Source organism: Tachyglossus aculeatus, chromosome 22 (genome assembly GCF_015852505.1).
Source record: "Tachyglossus aculeatus isolate mTacAcu1 chromosome 22, mTacAcu1.pri, whole genome shotgun sequence".
NCBI classification, from domain to species: domain Eukaryota; kingdom Metazoa; phylum Chordata; class Mammalia; order Monotremata; family Tachyglossidae; genus Tachyglossus; species Tachyglossus aculeatus.
In genome coordinates this window covers 4514578-4532033 of record NC_052087.1, presented here as the reverse complement: position 1 = coordinate 4532033, position 17456 = coordinate 4514578, and the positions used below count along the sequence as shown (strand labels likewise).

Here is a 17456-nt window from a genome sequence, read left to right as displayed (position 1 = left end):
CAACAACAGGTATGGAAAAAACAGTGAGGGGGTGAGGGGATGGAGAGCTTTAAAGGTTCCCTTCGTTTCAGTCACAATAGCTCTAGGCTGAACTATCCACTGAAGTAGCCATGGTGCCGTGGATCTGCATCTATATTCTATTACTTTTCCACAGCCGGTGGGGGACAGCGTATGACTTCCCTGGAAAGGGGCAGCTGGCCCAGGGGTTTAACTGGAAAACAAATCGGGAAATGCTCTAGTTCCTGGACATGCAAGCCAAGCTGCATGTGCGATAGGCATCTCAGGGAGGGAAGCGAGAAGCGGGATACGGTGTGGGTGACAGCATCCTCTCTCTCTTCCCCCCCAGCACGAGGCCCTCACGGCTCCATGTGTGCCCGAGACACGTGGGGATCACGTGCGTTGGTGGGGGGACGGTCACTGAAATGATGAACGGGAAACAGAAGGAGTGTAGATCTCCCAACGGCTGGGGCAGTGAAGTCAGCGTGGGTGGTCCGGAGGGGCGAGGGGGGCGACCTCACGCACAGACAGCTTGCAGCCAAAGGTGCCTGGTTGGGGCATTTGTGAACATGCAGGGTCTCCAGCTGGATCATTTTACCTGTTTCCGGGTCCGTGTCTTCCCTGTCCTAAGCTTGATGTATCTGGCTATCAATTCATTCCTACCTGAAACGAAAAGAAGGTACAGTCAGCACCCATTTGGGAAGGGTCCCCCCTTCTGTAAAGTCAACACAATGAGTCTGAGCCCAATGACAATCAGTTGATCGTATTTCTCGAGGGCTTACTGTGCGGAGCGCTGTACTGAGCGCTTGGGAGAGGACAACGTAACAGACGCATCCTCGCCCACAAGAGCTTAGGGTCTACAGAACGCTACATCAGTTGATCAATCTTAAGCGCTTACCGTGTGCAGAATACTGTACTAAGTGCTTACAAGAGTACAATACAATAGAGTTGGTAGCCAGTCAATGGTATTTATTGAGTGCCTACTGTGTGCAGAGGACTGTACTAACTGCTTGGAAGAGTACAACACAATTTTTATTTTATTTTATTTTATGGTACATACTAATCAATCAATGGTATTTACTGAATGTTTACTATGTGTGGAGCACTGCACTAAGTGCTTGGGAGAGTACAATACAACAGAATTAGCAGACACATTCCCAGCCCTTAACAAATTTACAGTCTAGAAGGGGAGGCAGATATTAATATGAATAAATAAGTAACCTATAATTTAAAGATCTCTGCATAAGTGCTATGCGGTTGAGGGTGGAGCGAAAGGGGTTAAGCACTATGTGCCAAACACTGTACTATGCACTGGGGTAGATTCACGATAATCAGGTCGGACACAATCCCTGCCGGGCTCACAGTCTAAGTAGGAGAAAGTAAAACTGAATCCCCATTTTACAGATGAGGAAGCTACAGAAGTTGGCATATGCCCAAAGTCACCCTGCAGGCAAGTGGCAGATTAGAACCCAGGTCCTCTGACTCCCAAGCCCGAGCCCTTTCCGCTAGGCCACAATGTTTCCCAAATGATTTAGTAGGCACAGTCCCTGTCTACAAGGAGCTTCCAGTCTAGAGAAGGTAGCGAGTAAATCCCTAGGATTGATGGAGAAATTTGGAAGTCATGGAACCATTCGTAAAAAAGATCCTCAGGAAAAAGAACAGTGTATAGATTGCAGCCTGAGCCCAACATTATTTGTGGGAAACTACCGTAATACAAAACCTGCACATTCATTCATTCATTTGATCATACTTACTGAGCGCTTACTGTGCAGCTCGCAGCAGCTAAGGTTGCTAGAGACCAGAGAAGCCAAAGGAACCCACCTGTGGGTTCCTGGAATTATAGAATTATAATTCTACCCACCAAAAGCTTAACTAAGTCAAAAATACCACAAATGAGGAATCAATTCCCAATCCATCAATCAATACTATTTATTGAGCACTTACTTTGTGCATAGCACTGTATTACGCACTTGGGAGAGGACAGTACAACAGAGTTGACAGACAGGGTTCCCTGTCCAGTGTGGAAGGCAAGGATTTGGATGTCAATCCCAATGTTTCTACGTCTATATCATCATCATTATCATCATCATTATTTGTGCAGAGCACTGTAGAAAATGCCTGGGTGAGTACAATACAACAGAGTTGGCAGATGAGTTCCCTGACTGTGATGAGCTCAGAGTCTAGAGGGGGAGACACATGCGAACAGAAATACATAATGTATAATATACAATTTATAATATATAATTTAGAGATAGGACATACGTGCTCTGGGGCTGAGGTTGATATGCTTCTCAATGAAGAGGCTCTTTCCAACCCCAATTTCCCAAAGTCTTCAGGGCAGGGCAATATAGAGTCTCTTGTAATGGTAATGGTATTTGTTAAGTGCTTCCTATGTGCCAGGCACTGTACTAAGCGCTGAGGTCGATTCAAGATGATCAGGTTGGACCTGGTCCATGTCCCACTTGGAGATCATAGTCTTAATTCGCCTCTTGCAGATGAGGGAACTGAGGCACCGAGAAGTCAAGTGACTTCTGAGAAGCAGTGTGGCTTAGTGGAAAGAGCCCGGGCTTGGGAATCAGAGGTCGTGGGTTCTAATCCTGGCTCTGCCATTTGTCAGCTGTGTGACTTTGGGCAAGTCACTTCACTTCGCTGGGCCTCAGTTAACTCATCCGTAAAATGGGGATTAAGACTGTGAGCCCCACGTGGGAAAACCCTGTATCTACCCCAGCGCTTAGAACAGTGCTTGACACATAGTAAGCGCTTAACAAATATCGTTGTTGTTATTATTATTATTGTTATTATTAGAGATGATGTAACTGAAGCACAGAGAAGTTAAGTGGCTTGCCCACGGTCACACAGCAGACAAGTGGCGGAGCCAGGATTAGAACCCACGTCCTCTGACGCCCAAACCCGTGCTCTTTCCACTAAGCCATGCTGTACTGGCAGGTGAAATTCAACAATTACCGGGCTTGAAAATCTGCCCTGATGGAAAGCCCTCCTTTTAAAGACATTCAATTTACCCTTTTCAGTGAGTTCCTCACCGCTCAAGAGATAAACCACCAAGTCTGAAGTTAACTCAGTTGGGGGGGAAAATACCCAGAGGTAAAAGGTCCTAGAGGCAAAGGATCCACTCATCCTCCTCCTCGTTTTTTACTGGGCCTAGAATGACAGTACTGACATTTGGTCAATTTGGAAGTAGGGGAGGAAACCCCTGTGGAGCTCTGGCGGGACTTTCGTCCCCAAGACGCTCTGGGAAAATCCCAAGAACCTCACCACAATGACCTCCAGTGGCTTTGGCCTGCTGACAACCACCTCCTTCCTTGGTCAGTCAATTGATCAGTCAATGGTATTTACTGAGTTGTGAGCAAGGCACTGTACTAAGCAATTGGGAGGGTGCAGTACAACAGAGTTGGTAGGCATATTCCGGCAGTCGAGCCCTGACCGGCACTGTGGTTTCATCCCTCATCCATCTCTATCGCCTCTGGGACATTCCCCGGAGAGGGAGCTATCCGAGGAGCCTGGAATGCACACGACAGACACCAGCGGGAGGAAGCGGGAAAGCAGGACGGCTGGGTCGGCAGCAGTCTATTTGTTTTCCAGCGGACCGAAGACCGGTTCAAGTTGTTGCGGTGGAGGGACGGGACCTCAAGGTCATGTTTGAGGAGCAGCAAATGGTAGGGTCTGTGGCTAGAAATTGTAGACCGGAGCTACTTGACTTGAACGGCAAAAAGAGCCACTTTGTAATTGAATGGGGTTTCGGAGCCGCAAGAGGAAGAGACACCCACTCCCTGAAGCAACGGCCGAGCGGTCTCGTCAAAACGGCCATGGAAGGCTGCACCTCAGGGGGCTTCGATGGGACCCTGACTCGGTCAGGTTCACAGGCCTCTCTGACGTCTCCCTCTTGTTTCAAGTTAGGAGCGAATTGGGGATTCTGAACTGAGTTGCTTCTTTATTGTTTTACCCCAAAGAACAACTCCGCCGCCAGAGCAGACGTGGAGGCCAGGGAAGCTCGGGCTTGGCTTTGAAGCCCCACTTCAAACCGAAATAGGCACCAAAATGAGGAGGACGAATTCACACAAAGGGGAACAAGAGAGAAAACTGAATGGAGATCTGAAGGCTACAAATCTAAATGGAGAGAAAAGGGGGGAAGAGAAGGGAGATAGAAGAAGTTGACAGAGAGGACATGAGGAGAGAGGACGGAGACAGAGAAATGAGGAGAGGGGAAGGAGAAGGTGAAATGAGGAGAGAGGAGGGAGAAGGGGAAATGAGAGAGGAGGGAGAAAGAAATGAGGAGAGAGGGAGGAGAAAGGGAAATGAAAGAGGAAGTTGAAAGGGAAATGAGGAAAGGGAGAGAGGAAGGAGAAAGGAGGAGAGAGGAAAGAGAAAAGGAAATGAGGAGACAGGAAGGAGAAAAGGAAACGTGGAGAGGAAGAGAAGGATAAAAGGAGAAATAGAAGGAAGATCACAGGCCTGGGAGTCGGAAGGACCTGGGTTCTAATCCCGGCTCCATCACTTGTCTGCTGTGTGCCCTTCGGGAAGTCACTTCACTTCTCTGTGCCTCAGTTCTCTATCAGTAAACTAGGGATTAAGACTGTGAGCCCCATGTGGGACAGAGACCGTGTCCAACTTGCTTAGCCTGTATCAACTCCAGCGCTTAGAACACTGCTTGACACATAGTAAGCGTTGAACAGAGACTATTATTTTTATTATTACTATTATTATGGAAAGAGATGAGAAGGTTGGGGAAGGAGACAGACCTGCAGCACAGGGAAAGCAGAGTAAGTAATTCTCTGGTCCAAAATTTCTACACAATTACTCTACAATGGTACAAAATACTCTTTTGCTGCCGACTGATTTTTATGTTTATGACGAGGTACCAAAAGTGGGAAAAAAACCCCATCTCCATGAAAAAGAAAACAAACCCGGAGTAGCAACAACAATCTCTCTCTGTCTCTAAATGAAAGCTTCCACATCAATCAATCAATCGTATTTATTGAGCGCTTACTGTGTGCAGAGCACTGTAGTAAGCGTTTGGGAAGTACAAGTTGGACAAGAACAAGTTCCACATTTAAATAAACATCCTGAAATTGAGTATTTACAACCAATGCTATTCTGAAAAAGTTCCAAATACACCAAGCTGGAGGATACTGCAAGAACGGGCTTCTAATAAGGAATGCCTTTATTAACCCTTATGGAGTTAATAATTAGCCACTTCAAAAACATTGCCATAGCGACTGGTGCTAACAATGTCGAACATAAAGACCAAAGTAAATTATCCAGGGCCAGGTCTCCCCACATTTTTACTGCAAAGGTCTTGGGACTGAAGCTGTGTTTCTCCTCTCTCAAAATCCTTCTGTTGATTTTTCAATATACGGTAAAGTACAGAAGTAGCCATTGGACAGGACGCTGGTGGGACTCTGCAAGCTTCTGGAGCTTAGCTCCCACTGCCCTTCATCCAAAGTCTCGATCAAAACCTACGAGCTTCCAATCAGGGCCCGAAAACATCCCATCTCTTCCCCAGCTCCATCACCTACAAAAATCCCCATCTTCTTTTCACCCCTCCCACTCAAAACAAAAAACTGGCACCTATGAGAGAACACCAAGCGTATTCTTTAAACTCAACTCTACGATTAGAAGCTGAAAACTTGCGCTGGATTGTAATCTCCTTGAGGTCAGGGATGAGTGTCTTATTTCTCCTATGCCCCTCCATGTAATAGTAATGATGGCATTTGTTAAGCGCTTACTTGTCAGGCGCTGTTCTAAGCACCGGGGTAGATACAAGCTAATCAGGTTGGATACAGTCCCTGTCCCACATGAAGCTCACACTCTTCATCCCCATTTGAGAGATGAGGTAACTGAAGCTCAGAGAAGTTAAGTGACTTGCCCAAGGCCACACAGCGGACATGTGGTGGAGCCAGGATTAAAACCCGGGTCCTTCTAAGTCCCAGGCCCGAGTTCAATCCACTAAGCCATAATGCTTCTTCAAGTGAAGGCTCAATAAATGCCACTAATGATCATTGTGATACTAATGGTAAGTGTGATCCTAAAAGACGCACAAAAGACATTTTCCTTATCCATTTCATGACCGTTTCTCTAAACTCTAGGCTCATTGTGGGTAGGGAGCGTGTCTACCACCTCTGTTATGCTGTACTCTCCCCCGCGCTTGGTACAATGCTCTGCAAACCAGTGAGTGCTCAATAAATACGATCGATGGATTGATGACCGTGTTGCGACTCTGGACTGGGGTTTGGAGACTGCCCTTTCCTACCTTTGGGAAAACAGCAATCAATGAAACAATGTCACTGGGGCAGAGAAATCTCATTTCTTCACCAGAGCTAGCAGCTAGGGGACCAGATGGATAGAGAGTTGCCCAACGCCATAAAAGCATGCAGGCACAACTGATACCACCACCCGCGGCCCTCCATCCTGTGCCCACAAAGGTGGTTTTTAGCTGCGAGGATGCACGTCCAGGAAGTTTTCAAATAATTAACTGGGGTATGTGTGGTATTTGTTAAGCGCTTGCTGAGTGCCAAGCACCGTACTAAGCACTGGGGTAGATACAAGAAAAATGGGTCCCAAGTAGGGCTAAGTAGGAGGGAGAATGAGAACTGATCCCCCTCCAGACTGTAAGCTCACTATTGGCAGGGAATGTGTCTGTTTATTGGTATATTGTACTCTCTCATGCGCATAGTACAATGCTTTGTACCCAGGAAATGCTCAATAAATAAAACTGAATCAATGAATAAATCCCCATTGTGCAGATGAGGGAACAGAGACGTAGAGAAGTGAAAAGGTGACCAACAGGTAAATTGCGGAGCTGGGAATAGAAGCGAAGAACCCTGATGTTCGGGCCTGTGCTCTTTTCACTAAATCGCATTGTTTCTCTGATATCGTAAGGTCCCGCAGAGCACTGTGCTAAGCGCTCGGGAGAGTATAACGTAACAGAATTAATAGATCCCTGCCCCCAACGAGTTCACAGTTCAGAGGGGAGACGGACGTAATATAACTAAATTACAGATATGTACCTTTGGGGCTGAGAGAGGGGTGAATAAAGGGAGCAGAGAAACTAGAGATGTTGGAGGAGTGAGTGTCCAAAAAGCAGGGCTCCCCCGGGAACCCCCACTCTTCCTCTCCAGCCCCACGGATGAAGGCAGAGACACCGGGGTTTTCTGTTGTTGTTGTTAAGCGTTACTATGTGTCAAACCCTGTTCTAAGGGCTGGGGTAGGTATGGATTCCTTAGGTCGGACACAGTCCCTGTACAGGTGGGGCTCACAGTTTAAATGGGAGAATCTGAGGTGAGAAAGGAGGGTCCCTCCAATCAATCAATCGTATTTATTGAGCGCTTACTGTGTGCACAGCACTGTACTAAGTGCTTGGGAAGTACAAGTTAGCAACAAATAGAGACGGTCCCTACCCAACAGTGGGCTCACAGTCTAAAAGTCAAATAGTTTCATTGTTATGACCTAGTCTGTACACAGGCCGAGCACAAGTGCAGGCACAAGTGGTGTGGGGGTGTGGAGCAAAGGAATTAGGGATAGGGAGGAGGAGGAGAGGGAGGAGAGGGCAAGAGGAAGTGAAAGGTCAGGAAGGGGGGAAGAGGAAGAGAAGTCGTAGCAAACGAGAAAATGAGGCGCGGCCCAGTGGATGCAGCCCGGGGCTGGGAGTTCATTCATTCATTCATTCAATCGTATTTATTGAGCGCTTACTGTGTGCAGAGCACTGTACTAAGCGCTTGGGAAGTGCAAGTTGGCAACATATAGAGACGGTCACTACCCAACAGCGGGCTCACAGTCTAGAAGGGGGAGACAGAGAACAAAACAAAACATATTAAGAAAATAAAATAAATAGAATAAATATGTACACATAAAATAGAGTAATAAATCCGTACAAACATATATACATATATACGGGTGCTGTGGGGAGGGGGAGAGGAAGGGGGGCTCAGTCTGGGCCCCCTTCCCATTTCACGGCTGAGAAAACAAGCCCAGAGAGGTTGGACAAAGAATGGCTGTTTTACTGTTCTACTATCCTCTCCCAAGCGCTTAGTACAGCGTTCTGCACACAGTAAGCGCTCAATAAATACAACAACGCCCGCGGTAGCCCAGTTAGAAGGACCTCGGTTCTAATTCCGGCTCTGCCACTTGTCTGCCCTGTGACCTTGGCCAACTCACTACACTGCTCTGTGCCTCAGTTCCCTCATCTGCAAAATGGGGATTAAGACTGTGAGTCCTATGTGGGACATGGACTGTGTCCAATCTGAACACCTCGTATCTACCCCAATGCCTAGAACAGTGCCTGGCACACGGTATGTACTTAACGAATACCATAACAAAAACACCAGTGGCCTTCCGAATTTAAGGTGACGCTGTTGACTGAAACCAGATGAATGGGCCGCTAAGAAGACCCCGTCTTTCATTCATTCATTCAATCATATTTATTGAGCGCTTACTGTGTGCAGAGCACTGTACTAAGCGCTTGGGAAGTACAAATTGGCAACATATAGAGACAGTCCCTACCCAACAACAGGCTCCTGACAGTCTCTTCTACACTAGGCATACAACCACTGGACTTCTTTGCTACTACATCCCTTAGTACAGCACTTAGAGCAGTTCTCTGTGCTTAGAACAGTACTTGGCACATTTAGAAAGCGCTCAACAAGTAGCATCATTGTTATTATTATGGTGCTGTGGGCAATTCTTCCTCTGAGGACTTGATGCTCCTTCACCCGTTTCATTCATTCAGTAGTATTTATGGAGGTCCTAATATGTGCAAAGCACTGAGCTAAGCACTTGGGAGAATACAATATCACAAGAAACTCATTTTCTCTGCCCACAAGGAGCTTAGAGTCTAGAGGGAGAAAGAGACTTAAAAAATATAATAAATAAAAATAAATTTTAAAATTAAATAAATAAAATTTATTTTTATAAAAATAAATAAAATGACAGATATGGACATAAGTGCTGTTGGGTTGCGATGAGAGGATGAATAAAGGGAGCAAGTCAGGGCGACGCAGAAGGGAGTGGGAGTGGACTCTCTTCAGAGTCGTACCTGTATATACATATATATGTTTGTACATATCTATTACTCTATTTATTTATTTATTTTCCTTGTACATATCTATTCTATTTATTTTATTTTGTTGGTATGTTTGGTTGAGTTCTCTGTCTCCTCCTTTTAGACTGTGAGCCCACTGTTGGGTAGGGACTGTCTCTATACGTTGCCAACTTGTACTTCCCAAGCGCTGAGTACAGTGCTCTGCACACAGTAAGCGCTCAATAAATACGATTGATTGATTGATTGATTGATTGAGAGTCATCCTTTCCCTGATGGCCGGCTTTCAGGCCAGTCTGTCCACTGGGCTTGTCATTCGGCCTGTACCCACCCGGAGAGAGCTTCCGGGGCCGGGGGGGGAGTCGCTTGGTTGTCCCACTGCCACCCCATCGCCACAAAGCTGCTGCAGACCCCCTCCTCGAATGCAAGTCAGTCAGTCAGTGGCACTTAGTGAGTGCTGACTGTATGCAAAGCCCTGTACCAAGCGCTTGGGAGAGTACGATATAACAGACACATTCCCTGCCCACAACAAGCCTGAAGTCCAGAGGGGGAGAAAGACACTAATCTAAATAAAAGTCCAAAGGAAATAAAGTTGAGGATCGTGTCCTTGTGATTTGGTGCTGAGAGGGCAAGCCACGGCTTAGATCTTTAATTAGATACCAAGTAATTAATACAGTGCTTTGCACACCATAAGCGCTCCATAAATGTGATCGAATACCAGTCCTCCAGCCATGAAGAAGGTTGACCGACACCGACGTTTCGTGACCCTCTAATGAGCCTTCAGACCAAAAGTCTGAATCTTGACGAATCTTGGGAGATATTTTCTGACAGGGTCCCAGAGGACACACTTGTTTGTTTGTTTTCGGTATTTCTTAAGCACTTACTATGTGCCACACACTACATCATCATCATCAATCGTATTTATTGAGCGCTTACTATGTGCAGAGCACTGTACTAAGCGCTTGGGAAGTACAAATTGGCAACATATAGAGACAGTCCCTACCCAACAGTGGGCTCACAGTCTAAAAGGGGGAGACAGAGAACCAAACCAAACATACTAACAAAATAAAATAAATAGAACAGACATGTACAAGTAAAATAAATAAATAAATAAATAAATAGAGTAATAAATATGTACAAACATATATACATATATACAGGTGCTGTGGGGAAGGGAAGGAGGGAAGATGGGGGGATGGAGAGGGGGATGAGGGGGAGAGGAAGGAAGGGGCTCAGTCTGGGAAGGCCTCCTTGTACACACAAGCTAGTCGGGTTGGACATAATCCCTGTCCGACGTGGGGCTCATTTTACAGATGAGGTAACTGAGGCCCAGAAAATTGAGGTGACTTGCCCAGCAGCCAAGTGGCAGAGTTAGGATTAGAACCCAGGTGTTCTAACTCCCAGGCTTGCGCTGTACCCACTAGGCCACACTGCTACTTCAGCGTGGCTTCTGCTTTCTCTGCTTGTAGGCAGAAGAAGAGGAGATGCGGGAGTGCAGAACTAGAGGAAAGAGCCTGGGAGGTAGAAGAACTGGGTTCTAATCCCAGCTCCACCCTTAGAGAAGCAGTGTGGCTCAGTGGAAAGAGCCTGGGCTTTGGAGTCAGAGGTCATGGGTTCAAATCCCATCTCCCCCACTTGTCAGCTGTGTGATTTTGGGCAAGTCACCTCACTTCTCTGGGCCTCAGTTACCACATCTGTAAAATGGGGATTAAGACTGTGAGCCCCCCGTGGGCCAACCTGCTCACCTTGTAACCTCCCCAGCGCTTAGAACAATGCTTTGCACATAGTAAGCGCTTAATAAATGCCATCATTATTATTATTATTCATTCATCTACCGTGTGACCTGGGGCAAGTCATTTAGCTCCTCTGTGCCTCAGTTTCCTCACAGGGTTAATTGTTCTTCCTTCCCTTTAGACTAAAAGCCCACACGGGACGAGGACCATTCCTGATCTGGTTATTTTATACCTACCTCAGTGTTTACTAAAGCACTTAGTACCCAGAAACTACCACTACTGTTATGATTATGATTTTTGTAAGCTGTTAATAATGATAATTATTAAGGCTATGTTACTCATTAAGCACTTACTACTTATCAATCCCTGTTCTAAGTGCTGGGGTAGATATGATGATGATGGCATTTGTTAAGCGCTTACTATGTGCGAAGCATTGTTCTAAGCACTGGGGGGGATACAAGGTGATCAGGTTGTCCCACATGGGGCTCACAGTCTTAATCTCCATTTTACAGATGAGGTCACTGAGGCCCAGAGAAGTTAAGTGACTTCCCAAAGTCACACAGCTGACAAGTGGGGGAGTCGGGATTAGAACCCATGACCTCTGGCTCCCAAGCCCAGGCTCTTTCCACTGAGCCACGCTGCTTCTCTAATTAGATATAATCTAATCAGGCTGGACACAGTCCCTGAACCACCTGGACCTCATAGTCTAAGTAGGAGGGAGAACAGATGCTGAATTCCCACTTTAAAGACAGGGAAACCAAGGCCCAGAGAAGTGAAGTTACTTGCCCATTGTCACCCAGCAGGCAAGAAGCACTTAGTATAGTGCCTGGAACATAGCAAGCACTTAACACATACCTCTCCCCACCCCCTAAAAAAGAATTGGTGACAGGATTAAAACCCAGGTCCTCTCACTCCCAGTCCCGTGCCCCTTCCACTAAATCACGCTGCTTTCCACGTTCCTTCATGCTGCCGACCCGTTGCTCTGTGCTGGATCAACAGAGTGGCTGATCTGAATGTCTCCTTCATCAGCTGTGTGACTTTGGGCAAGTCACTTCACTTCCCTGTGCCTCAGTTCCCTCATCTGTAAAATGGGGATGAAGACTGTGAGCCCCCAGCGAGACAACTTGATCAGCTTGTATCCCCCAGTGCTTAGAACAGTGCCTTGCACATAGTAAGCGCTTAACAAATACCATAATCAATCATCATCATCACACCCCTCCTTGCCCAAGTTCACACAGCAGACAAGTGGCAAAGTGGGGATTAAAACCCAGGTCTTCTGACTCCGAGGCCTATGCTCTTTCCACGAGGCCGCGCTGCTTTTCTATTAAGGTCTTATTGAAAAGTTCTTACTGTGGGAGGAGTCCTGCAGTAAGTGCTGGAAAGAATTCATAGGTAGGAATTAGACACAAACCCTGTCCCTTGGGGTGCGGTGGCTGGGGGGATGGAGGGAGGGTGTCTCACAATCTAAGTGGGGAGAAGGGGTTAGAGACAGACACATCAAGAGAAGCAGCATGGCTCAGTGGAAGGAGCCCAAGCTTTGGAGTCAGAGGTCAGGGGTTCAAATCCCGGCTCCACCAATTGTCAGCTGTGTGACTTTGGGCAAGTCACTTCACTTCTCTGGGCCTCAGTTACCTCATCTGTAACACGGGGATTAAGACTGTGAGCTCTCCCATGGGACAACCTGATCACCTTGTAACCTCCCCAAGCGCTTAAAACAGTGCTTTGCATAGTAAGCGCTTAATAAATGCCATTATTATTATGATGATTATTATTATCAAGAGTGATGAAACAGTGAAACACAACACAAACACACAAATGGAGAAGCATTGTGATCTAGTGGAAAGAGTGTGGGCCTGGGAGTAACGAGGACCTGGATTCTAATCCAGGCTCTGCCCCTTACCTGCTGTGTGACCTTGGAGAAGTCATTATGTATATATGTTTGTACATATTTATTACTCTATTTATTTATTTATTTTACTTGTACATATCTATTCCATTTATTTTATTTTGTTCGTATGTTTGGTTTTGTTCTCCATCTCCCCCTTTTAGACTGTGAACCCACTGTTGGGTAGGGACTGTCTCTATATGTTGCCAATTTGTACTTCCCAGCGCTGAGTACAGTGCTCTGCACACAGTAAGCACTCAATAAATACGATTGATGATGATGATTTCTCGTATCTGGACCTCAGTTTTTTCAACTGCAAAATGGGGATCCAATACCTGTTCTCCCTCCTTCTTAGACGTGAGCCCCACGTGGGACAGGGACTGTGTATCCAGTCTGATCGACTTCTACCTATCCCAGTGCTTAGAACAGTACTTTACACAGCGCTTAACAAATACCGTACAGCAAACAGACAACCACGCCACAAAAGGGGCTCCAAGTCTTGGCCCGGCATGGAGGGAAGCGGTTTTTAAGCCCAGCCTGGTGTGCACGGAGCATCGTACTAAGCGCTTCGGAGAGTACAACTGAAAGGAGATAGACCACCCGCTCCGGGAGCACGCTGGGAGGAGGGCTCCTCGGTGGCGGGAGGGAAGGCGGTAATTACCACAGATGCTTTTCTCGGCGGGGACGGAGGCTGCTAGGCTGCGTTTCATTTCCGAACCACGCCGCGACTCTAGGAGCATAATGCCAAAAATGTGTTCGGGGGCCCACCCACAAGGACTCTGGCGGAGCTCTTGGAAAGAACTGAGAAGCCCTGAGTGTTTCCCCAGTCTGCGGCTGTGCCTTTTTTCCTGAAGATGAGGACGGTGGCGGTGTCTCAGACATCCTATGACATCTCTAGACTGTAAGCTTATAATGGGCAGGGACCGTGTCGGCTAATTCTGGTGTCTTGCCCCCTCCCAAGGGCTTACAACAGTGCTCTTTTAGACTGTGAGCCCACTGTTGGGTAGGGACTGTCTCTATATGTTGCCAATTTGTACTTCCCAAGCGCTTAGTACAGTGCTCTGCACATAGTAAGCGCTCAATAAATACGATTGATGATGATGATGATGCTCTGCACATAGTAAGCACTCAATAAATATCACTGATTGACCGATGGATTTTCTAAATAACCAGAGAATAAACCAGAACAAATTCCAAATCACCAGGGGCACCGATTCCAACCACCGTAGAGCTCCCTAGAGGCACGACTCTCTTTTATCCCATCACTTGGTCATTCAACCGTATTTATTGAGCGCTCACTGTGTGCGGAGCACTGTACTAAGCACTTGGGAGAGTACAATATGACAATAAACAGAAAGATTCCCCGCCCACAAAATTCACAAACCCTTCTTCCAACCAGAAGGGTGAAGTGATGCTCATGTGGTGAACCAGAAAGAGAAGCAGTGTGGTCTAATGGATAGAGCTTGGGCCTGGCAGCCAGAAGGACCTGGGTTCTAAAGCCGGCTCTGCTGTGTGACCTTGGGCAAGTCATTTCACTTCTCTGTGCCTCAGTTCCATCATCTGACAAATGGGGATAAGGACTGTGAATCCCATTCGGGTCAGGACTGTCCCATCTGATTAGCTTGTACCTAGCCCAGTGCTTAGTACAGTGCCTGACATATAGTAAGCGCTTAACAAGTTGGGCAGGAATTGTCTCCGCTGCTGAATTGTACTTTCCAAGTGCTTAGTATAGTGTTCTGCCCTCAGTAAGCGCTCAATAAATGACTGAATGAAATACCATAAAATTAAAAAAGAAAAAAAAAAGAAAACCCAAGATTCCAAACCTAAAGTTGTACTCCCACAAATTCTCACTTTCCCCTTCCAACTGGCCTGTTCCTTAATAACAATAATGATGGTATTTGTTAAGCGCTTACTATGTGCAAAGCACTGTTCTAAGCGCTGGGGGGGGGGGGAAACAAGGTGATCCGGTTGTCCCACATGGGGCTCAAAGTCTTCATCCCCATTTTACAGATGAGGGAACTGAGGCCCAGAGAAGTTAAGTGCCTTGCCCAAAGTCACCCAGCTGACAAGCGGCGGAACTGAGATTCGACCTCCGACTCCCAAGCCTGTGCTCTTTCCACTGGGCCATGCTGCTTCTCTGGTTTCCTTGAAACCAAACTAACCAGGGTGGCATCAGTAAAACGTCCCCCTATATATACAGAACTGTTTTCTCAATCCATTCCCAAAGTATTATTCTCCACAGCAGCCACTTCGTCCATTCTCCCCCTCCTCCCTGACCTCCCTATTCTCCTACTACGGCCCACACTTTTTGCTCCTCCAATGCCAACCTGCTCTCTGCATCTTGATCTCATCTACCTGGCCTTCTCTGACTACACTCTCATTTCCCCTATTCCCTCTCCTTCCCGCATTGCCTACACCTGAGTTCTGAGTTCTGTTTAGTGCCTTTATTAAGCACAAATTAATCAGGTTGGATGCAGTCCATACTCCACCTGGGGTTCAAAGCCTTAATCCCCAAACCACTGCACACTTGGATCTACAGCCCTTAAGTACTTATGTACATAATTTCACGTCTGTCTTCCCCTCTAGACTGTAAGCTGCTCGTAGGGGCAGGGAACTAGACTGCATTGTCTGCTCTCAACCACTCAGTACAGTGCTCAGCACAAGGTGACTGCTCTGTAATTGATAAACTGATATTACCTATAAAAGGGTTGACGAGGAGGCAGATTTGAGAGGGCAGAGGAGGAAAATAATACGTATTACATGAAAGTGTGCGGCTTTCTAAACGAAAAAAACCAAAACATTCGTATCATCATCATCATCAATCGTATTTATTGAGCGCTTACTATGTGCAGAGCACTGTACTAAGCGCTTGGGAAGTACAAATTGGCAACACATAGAGACAGTCCCTACCCAACAGTGGGCTCACAGTCTAAAAGGGGGAGACAGAGAACAAAACCAAACATACCAACAAAATAAAATAAATCAGCTGAAGCAATACCAAATACCAATACCAAACGCCTTATATATTTGCTATGTTCCTTTAGAAAATCCAAATGTTTGTTTCAGTTACCATTTTGGCTCAGAGACAAGTCTGGGGAGGAGACTTAACAAATGAAAATAATCTGCTGCTTCTGATTTCTTTATGACAGAAACAGAGGATACGTACTTAAACTGTAGCAAGGGAGATTTGGGTTAGACGTCAGAAAAAGCCTGCCGGTACTGAGTGCCAAAACTTTAACCGGCTATTCTCTCAATTAATCACCCTGTGGTATTTACTGAGCGCTTACTGGGCAGACCGCTGTACTAAGCACTTGGGAGAGTAGGCTATAACAGAGTTAGTCGACCCGCTCCCTGTCCACTGAATGCTTTCGGGAGGCTAAAATTAGTTTTACAAAACCCTGTGGTGGCTTTCTACACAATCTGCTGAAGGGCCAGTCCGTTGCACTCGAGTGTGCTTTTCAGAAGTGTGTGGCCACATAATGAGAAGCAGTGGGGGCCTCGTGGATAGAAAATGGGCCTGTGAATCGGAAGGATCTGGGTTCTAATACCGCCACCGCCACTCGTCTGCTGTGTGACCTTCGGCAAATCACTTCACTTCTCTAAACCTCAGTTCCCTTATCTATAAAATGGGGATTAAGACTGTGAGCCCCATGTGGGACCTGGACTGTGTCCATCCTCATTTGCTTGTATCTACCCCAGTGCTTAGAGCAGTGGCTGATAGAGAGTAAGTTAATTTAACTTATTAACTAAGCAGCATGGCTCAGTGCAAAGAGCCCGGGCTTTGGAGTCAGAGGTCATGGGTTCAAATCCCGGCTCCGCCAACTGTCAGCTATGTGACTCTGGGCAAGTCATTTAACTTCTCTGTGCCTCAGTTACCTCATCTGTAAAATGGGGATTAAGACTGGGAGCCCCCCGTGGGACAACCTGATCACCTTGTAACCTCCCCAGCGCTTAGAACAGTGCTTTGCACATAGTAAGCGCTTAACAAATACAAATATTATTATTAGTAGTATTATTAACTGAAGCATGGAGAAGTGAAGTGACTTGCCCAAGGTCGCACAGCAGACAAGAGTCAGAGCCGGGATTAGAACCCATGACCTCTGAGACTCTCAGGCCCTTGCTCTAGCCACTACACTATGCTGCTTCTCACTAAAATATAAACTTGAGATACTACAATTCAATAGAATTGGTAGACAAGGAGCCTGCCCACAGTCTAACAATAATGATAATAATTACGGTACTTGATAAGAGTTTCCTATTATGTCAAGCACTGTTCTAAGCGCTGGGGTAGATTCAGGTTAGTCATATTAGACACAGTCCTTGTCCCACATAGGGCTCACACTCTAAATCCCCATTTTACAGATGAGGTAACTGAGGTCCAGAGAAGCGGGTCACACGGCAGACATGTGGCGGAGCCGGAATTAGAACCTGTGACCTTCCCTCTACCAGGCCCGTGCTCATCCAGTATGCCACGCGGCTCCTCGTGTTTTTACGTGGCGCTCATATTACCAAAGCGCCTTACACTGGGCAGATGGAGACCGAAAAGGGACAATGGCTGAAGCCAATGCAATAGTGAAGGGTGTCGACAGGACAACTCCGGAATTGCCGTTCACCGGATCCCTCAGAAACTGGACAAGGGAGCTCCGGCTGAGGTTCAAATGTCCCAAATAAACCAAACTTTGTCAGTGAGCCCCACGCGGGAGAGGGACTGAGTCCAACCTAAGTCACTTGTATCTATGCCTGCACTTAGTACATGACAAATAGTAAGCGCTTAAACAGATACCATTAA

At 46.7% G+C, this 17456-nt stretch overlaps 1 protein-coding gene across 4 annotated transcripts in view; it reads right to left on the bottom strand.

Moving 5' to 3' along the window:
• The window catches only part of LOC119943539 (transcriptional enhancer factor TEF-1), a 299094-nt gene that overhangs the window by 59080 nt on the left and 222558 nt on the right, over window positions 1-17456 (bottom strand). For all 4 annotated transcript variants that reach the window (XM_038764590.1, XM_038764591.1, XM_038764588.1 and 1 more), the window contains one exon: window positions 596-660. In XM_038764590.1, the coding sequence (XP_038620518.1) occupies window positions 596-660 (65 nt within the window). The remainder of the gene's footprint in view (window positions 1-595; window positions 661-17456) is intronic.